The sequence below is a fragment of the Orycteropus afer genome, unplaced genomic scaffold, assembly GCF_000298275.1.
Source record: "Orycteropus afer afer isolate SDZICR_OR568_19922 unplaced genomic scaffold, OryAfe1.0 scaffold00411, whole genome shotgun sequence".
NCBI classification, from domain to species: Eukaryota; Metazoa; Chordata; class Mammalia; order Tubulidentata; family Orycteropodidae; genus Orycteropus; species Orycteropus afer.
The window spans coordinates 1,087,975-1,095,690 of record NW_006921998.1 but is presented as its reverse complement, the minus strand read 5'-3'; the positions used below and the strand labels follow the sequence as shown (position 1 = coordinate 1,095,690).

The following is a 7,716-nucleotide window of genomic DNA, read 5'->3' as shown; positions in this document are numbered from 1 at the left end:
TATATATATATCCAGGCAGGAAAATGAGGCTCATATGAAGTATTTCTGTAGAGGGAATTAATGTAGGAAATGATTTAAACAGCTTCAGAAAGAATGACTTGAAAGATGACACAGAGATTTGAAAGCTGCTACCTCCCCCAGCACTGAAAACCTCAAAGGGGAGATCATGTACTCAGAGTCTAGGAGCTGGTCCCCAGCAAAAACTGAAATTAGAAAAGAGAGGACACTGCTGGGATCAAGTCTGAGGCAGAGAGGGGAGAAATACCTAGCTTCTCCTGACCTTCTACCCATGAATCTCCCATCAGTGCTTCTCATTGGCTAAACCCCTAGAAGCCAGTTAGCAAGTGAGCCTAGGATATGTGGTTCGCAGGAGTCGGTTCTCTGGGATACAGAGCAAAAAAGAAGATGGGAAAGGGCTGGGAAATATTCATAGGGATGTTTCTCTGGATAGACAAAGCTGAAAGGCAACATATTTTGATAGACTAAAACATTTACCAGAAGACTTAATGGAATCTGCTTCTCATGTCTTTAATAACTAACACCAAAAGCTCAAACCCACGCCCTTCGAGTCAATTCCAACTCACAGCAACCCTGTAGGACTGTAGGACAAAGTGGAGTTACTCCATGAGTTTTCCAAGGTTGTAAATCTTCATGAAAGGAGACTGCCTCTTCTTTTACTTGTGAAGCAGCTGGTGGGTTCGAACCACTGACTTCTCGGTTAGCAGCTGAGCTCTTTAACCATTGTGCCATCAGGGCTCCTTTTTTAATTTCTAGTTCAGTGAAAGTCTGTCTTTCCATAAAATCAGATCCATAGAGTATGTGTATGATTGAGAGAGCTATTTTCAACACTATGATTTTAATATATCAAAAATGTCAGTTGTGTTTGAATGTACTTTGCTGCAATGGTTTCTAAGTGACCTAATCACATAATGAATCAACAGAGTCCAGTTATACTGTTATACTGAAAATACCTACAGCACATATTGATTTAGCATTTAAGATTTTGCCTCTTAAGAACCTTCAATATTAATATTATGAGTGTAACAGTTATGTTTTTTTAACCTGTTATATGCTTTCTATAGAGGAAAATAAGGAGCTCTAGTGGCACAGTGCATAAAGTATTTGACTATTAACCAGAAGGTTGATGGTTCAAGCCCACCAGCCACTCAGCAGAAGGAAGATGGGGAGATCTACTTCTGTAAAGATTTATCCCCTCAGAAATCCAATGAGGGTTGCTATCAGTCGGAATCACTTTGATGGCAGTGAGTGAGTGAGTGAATGAGTGAGTGAGTGAGTGAGTGAGGGGAAATGTTAAGAGTTTATAAAACTTCATATTCAAAAATAATTTTCTTTGTACAAGTTATAATTATCTGTGAAACATTTTATCCGTCCAATCAGTGTTAATAAGCACTTCTCTTACTTATATTTAGATTACTAACAGAAACCAAAACTAAACTCAGTGCCATCAAGTCAATTTGACTCATAGCGACTCTTCCTTGGGTTTCTGAGGCAGTATCTCTGTGGAAGTTGGTTGCCCAGTGTTCCTTCCAAGGAGTGGCTGTTGGGTTTGAACCATCCAGCCTTTTGATTAACAGTCAAATGCCTTAGGCACTACACCACCAGAGCTCCTTACCAACATATAGCACCAGGTTGATTCTTTAAAGGTCTTTTTAAGTGGTTTATCTTTTATACAAAATCCAGACATAAATATTAAGCACTCTACTGCTTCCAACCACCAGCTGCTCTGTGAGAGAAAGGTGTGGTAATGTGCTTCTGTGAAGATTACAGCCTTGGAAACCTCATGAGCAGATCTATTCTGTTCTACAGATCATTGAGTCAGAAGTCAATGGGCTTCTTTTTCCTCGGGTAATCCTTCAAAATTGGAGCATTTTTCTTTTCTGAAAAATTGTCTTATTTTTAATCCCAGTCTTGTTCCACATTTAAGAGATAGCCCAGTTAATTTTAATAGTCATTTTTGAGAAAGAAAAAAATTCTCATGATCATCATCAACTTGGCTTCTTGTCATCAACCCTGGGTTTGAATTAAGCATTTTAGAGAGCTCATTTTTTCATTGCAGACGTTTGGAACAGAACTCAATCAAGGTCATCCCTCCTGGAGCTTTCTCACCATATAAAAAGCTCAGAAGAATGTGAGTGCATGATATTCTGAAATATATGTAATTTTAAAAACTACGCATCATGAATATACAAAGAAAACCCATCTCAGGATGACTATTTAAATGTTTGATACCTTAAGTATTACGTGATGTGGCTCTCTGTTTGCAAGTTCTATAATAATGTTTAATATTAATGGCTAAAATATGTTTTTAAAGTTCTTTGTGTCTGTCATTTAACATATTGAATTATATTATTGTGAATGTATACAGTTGATATATTATGTGCTCAAATGCTTGGATGTTTTATTTAAAAAAATCAGACATGGCATCTTGAAAAATATTCTAGAGAAATAGTTAATAATTGATTTACAAAATGAGTTTTTAAATATAAGTCTTTTAATGTTGCAAATATATGCATGTATCGATAGGTACCAAATGAGCATGTGAAAGCAGTGATTGGTTTTCTCCTGCAGTAAATCTCACTGATGTTGCATCTAATTTAACCTACCCCTATTTCTCATCTTAGTGATCTGAGCAATAATCAGATCTCGGAGCTGGCACCAGATGCTTTCCAAGGACTCCGGTCTCTGAATTCCCTGTAAGTATTGCCACAGCACTGAAGGAGCTCAGCGTGTCACCACACACGCATAGCTGGACTTGTAAATTTGGGTTTAAGAAAAATACTCTCTAAAGTTTTAATAGGAGCTCTGGTAGCATAGTGCCTGAAGCAGTTGACTGCTAACCAGAAGGCTGGTGGTTCAAACCCACCAGCCGCTCCTCGGAAGGAAGATGAGGCAATCTACCTCCATAGTGATACTGCCTCGGAAACCCAAGGAGGGGTCGCTGTGAATCGGGTCTGACTCGACAGCACAACAACAACAACAACAAACAACAAAGTTTTAATATGAAATATGCATAATATTAAATATTAATGAATTCCATTCTTTTTATGGAGGAGTGCTACCTGTCACTAAAATCAAACCTTTAAGAATATAAATTTTATGATTTGATAATTTTGCTGTTTGGATAACAAGAAAGAATCCATTTTCTGGAAGTTTGTGCGGTTTTTTGTTTTGTTTTGTTTCCTGAAACAAGAGGAAAATGTTGATTTTGGAGTGCTCTGGTAGATGTATTTATAAGATTTGAGTTTATAGCTACTGTCTGTAGGGACAACATCAGTCCTCTTCAGAATGAGGGTTGGTGAAGTCTGGCTGGGAAGAATAGAGGGAGATGACGAGTGAAAAGGACCCTCCATTTCTAATCACCTTAACATTTTTCTCACAAAACTAGCTTTAATTTCTGAAAGAACAAAGATGAGAAAATAGTACAGCTTTTTTTGTGCCAAAAGGACTTTCAGGAGATAACTATGTATATTATAAAAATATAGAACCAAACTCACTGCCATTGAGTAGTATGTAATTAATAGCAACCTCCATTGGGTTTCTGAGGCAGTAAATCTTTACAGAAGTAGATTGCCCCATCTTTCTTCTGCAGAGTGACTGGTGTGTTTGAACTGACAACCTTCCGGTTAGCAGTCAAATGCCTTAGGCACTGGGCCACCAGAGCTTCTTATGTATGTTAAAGAATTTTATAGAGTTTCTAAAATAAATTTATAGAGGCTTTATTCCTTCCAACTTGTATCACATCTTCAGATAAAGTAACCAAAATTTAATTTTCAAATTTAAAGATAGATGTAGGCATTTTTTTTTAAGAGCTGAGGCTTTGAGAAGTATTTTTATTGATGTAAATTTGCGTATAGATTTTTTAAATTCAGAAGCATTTTTTAAATTCAGAAGTCAGTGATTGCAGGTGAGAATTCCTAGATACATATGTGCACGACTCAGGTGAACCCATGAAGTTTATAGAACAATTTACTCTCATCCTTACCAGTGGGAAAACGAGACAGACATACTCATCTGGGGTGCAGTAAATAATAAAGATTTCAAAATGTATCACTTATCACAGTAAATTGTGTTAGTATTTATTAATGAATATTTTTAGCTATGTTATAATCAATTATAAATTTTTATCTAAATATAATAAAATAGGATATAAAAAAAAACAAATAAGTATAAATGAACATGCTTCCTTGGTTGGAATGTAAATCTTTTTGACCAGGACACTCATGCCCACAGTCCTTTTTTTTTTAATTATTATTTTATTTTTAATTTTTTATGTAACTTGTGAGAAAATTGATGGCAAATTGTCCATTCAACAACTCATACACAGTTTTTTGTGACGTTGATTGCAGTCTCCACAATGAAACAGTTCATTCCACTTCCTCCCTGCATTTCCTATTCCCATTCATCCCTATTTCCTATCCCTTTCTGACTTCTCAGCTTTGATCTTGGGCAAATGTTGCCCTTTTGATGTCCCTATGGTTTGTTGTTCTTAGGAGTGCATATCTCCCTGGTGTTACTGTTCACCTTATAGGCTGGTCTATTATTTGGCTAAAAGTTGAGCTGTGAGGATGAGTTCATTTCTGGGCTTTCAGAGTGACTAATGGCCATAGTCAAGGATTCCACCAGTCTCTATCAGACCAGTCAGCCTGTTTCCTTTCTTTTTCTTTATTATTATTTTGAGTTTCATTCCACATTTTTCTCCTACTCCATCCTGGCCCTTCTATTTTGACCCCTTTCAGAGCTGTCGGTAGTGGTAGCCAGGCACTATCTAGTTCTTCTGGTCTCAGTGTCGTGGATGAAGCCTGAGATTTATGTGGCAGTTAGTTCTTTGAACTAATTGTTTCCTTACATCTTTGATTTTCTTCACTCTTCTTTGCTTCGGACATGAAGACACCAGTAGTTGCACCGTAGATGGCTGCTCACTAGATTTTTAAGACCCCAGTCACCCCTTTCCACAGTAGGATATAGAACATTGTCTTTGTGAACTATGTTATGCCTTTTGACTTAGCTGTCCCCCAAGACTAGGGTCCTAAATCCCCAAGCCCATTCTCTAGAGATATAACTTTGCCCCCATTTCTTCTAATATATATGTGGATATATTTACAGCACATACAAATATGTATGTAGAAATAGAAAGCTATATGGTTTAGTGGGTGTATTCCCATTTGCCTAGCCATGCCTATCAAACTTGTCTGTCTGCCTATATGTCCATTGTAGATTATTGTTTCTTATTACAGATATCGGAAGATTTTGTACACAATTGTGTATACTTTTGTTGTCTATAACTCTTGTGCACCTCTCCATGTCTTCCTTTGTCTTACTGAAATGGAGCTGATCACTCCCTTACTGTATATTATCTGTCCCTTCACCCAAATAATAATGTGTCTGTCACTCCTTGGAAGGAAGATCAGGCAATCTACTTCCATAAAGATACTGCCTCTGAAACCCAAGGAGAGGTTTCTATGAGTCACAGTCAACTCGATGGCAGTGACTTTGGTATTCTTTGGTTGGTTATCAAGTTATCTATCCAAAATGGGTGTCAGAAGAGACTCTGAAATTTGCTCTTGAATGAAGAGTAGCTAAAGCATGTGGGAAAATTACAAGATAAAAGAGCTGAACAGAAGAATTCAAAGAGCATCTCAAGAAGACAAAGTCAGTTATAATGAAATGTGCAAAGACCAGGAGCTCGAAAACCAAAAGGGAAGAACAAACTCTCCATTTCTCAAGATGAAAGAACTGAAGAAAAAATTCAAACCCCAAGTTTCAATATTGAAAGGTTCTGTGGGAAAAATAATGAATGATGCAGGAAACATCAAAAGAAGATAGAACGGATACACAGAGTCACTGTACCAAAAAGAACTGGTCGATGTTTATCCATTTCAAGAGGTGTCATATGATCAAGAACCAATGGTACTGAAGGAAGAAGTCGAAGCTGCACTGAAGAAATTGGAGAACAACAAGGCTCTAGGAATTATCGGAATACACACTGAGATGCTTCAAGAAACACATGCTGCAATGGAGGTACTTACTTTTCTATGCCAAGAAATTTGAAAGATAGCAACCTGGCCACCTGACTGGAAGAGATCCATATTTGCGCCCATTCCAAAGAAAGGTGATCCCACAGAATGTGGAAATACTGAACAATGTAATTAATATCACATGCAAGTAAAATCTTGCTGAAGATTATTCAAAAACAGTTGTAGCGGTATGTTGACAGGGAATTCCAGAAATACAAGCTGGAATCCAAAGAGGATGTGCAATGAAGGATATCATTGCTGATGTCAGATGGATCTTGGCTCAAAGCAAAGAATACCAAAAATATCTTTATTTGTATATTATTGACCATGCAAAAGTTTTTGATTGTGTGGATCATAACAAATTATGGATAATACTGTGAAGAATGGAAATTCCAGAACACTTAATTCTGCTAATGGGGAACATGTATATAGACCAGGAGGCTGCCATTCTAACAGAACAAGGGGACACTGCATGGTTTAAAATCAAGAAGGGAATGCATCAGGGTTGTGTCCTTTCACCATACTTACTCAATCTGTATGCTAAGCAAATAATCTGAGAAGCTGGCCTATATGAACAAGAGTGTGGCATCAGGATTGGAGGAAAAATCATTAACAACCTGCAGTATGCGGAAGACACCACTTTGCTTGCTGAAGGTGAAGATGACTTGAAGGAACTTACTGATTAAGATTAAAGACTACAGTCTGCAGTATAGATTACACCTCCACATAAGGAAAATGAAAATCCTCAAACTGGACCAATAAGCAGCTCATGATAGTGGAAACAATATTGAAGTTGTCAAAGATTTCATAGTGCTTGGTTCCACAATCAACACGAATGGAAGCAGCAGTCAGGAAATCAGATGATGTATTGCACTGGACAGATCTGCTACAAAAGACCTCTTTAAAGTGCTGAAGAGTGAAGATGACTCTCTGAAGACTAAGGTGCACCTAACCCAATCCATGGTGTTTTCAGTCTCCTCATGTGCATGTGAAAGGTGAGCAGTGAATAAGGAAGTCTGAGAAAGAGTTGATGACTTTGGGTTGTGATGTTGGTGAAGAATACTCAAGTACCACGGACTGCCAGAAGAATGAACAAATCTGTCCTGAAATAAGTACAGTCAGAATGCTACTTAGATGTGAGAATGGCCAGACTTCATCTCACCTACTTTGATCATGTTGTCAGGAGAGACCATTCCCTGGAGAAGGATATCATGCTTGGTAAGGTGGAGGGTCAGCAAAAAAGGGGAGGGCCCTCAACGAGATGAATTGACACAGTAGCTTTAATGATGTGCTCAGACATAGCAAGGATTATGTGGTGGTCCAGGACCATGCAGTGTTTCATTCTGTTGTTCATAGGGTCGCTAATGAGTCAGAGCCAACTTGATGGCACCTGTTAACAATAACTATCTAGTTTAAGGAGCTCTGGTGGTGCAGTATTTAAGCATGTGACTACTAACCAGAACGATGGCATTTCAAACCCACCAGCTGCTCTGAGGAAGGAAGATGGGGCAGTCGACATCCCTAAAGATTTACTACCTTGGAAACCTATTGTGGGGGTCGCTATGAGTCCAAATTGACTCACTGGCAGTGAGTTTGGTTTTTCTTAGTTTTTATTATCTAGTTAGTGATTTTCCTTCCTCTCCCCTCCCATCATTGGTAACCATCAAGAAATGTTTCTTTC

At 38.0% G+C, this 7,716-nt stretch overlaps 1 protein-coding gene across 1 annotated transcript in view; it reads left to right on the top strand.

The window, feature by feature from the left end:
- Positions 1 to 7,716, top strand: part of SLIT2 (slit guidance ligand 2) — a 569,662-nt gene that overhangs the window by 392,318 nt on the left and 169,628 nt on the right. Inside the window, exons 11-12 of the mRNA XM_042782686.1 lie at positions 2,078 to 2,149; positions 2,643 to 2,714. Of these exons, the coding sequence (XP_042638620.1) occupies positions 2,078 to 2,149; positions 2,643 to 2,714 (144 nt within the window). The remainder of the gene's footprint in view (positions 1 to 2,077; positions 2,150 to 2,642; positions 2,715 to 7,716) is intronic.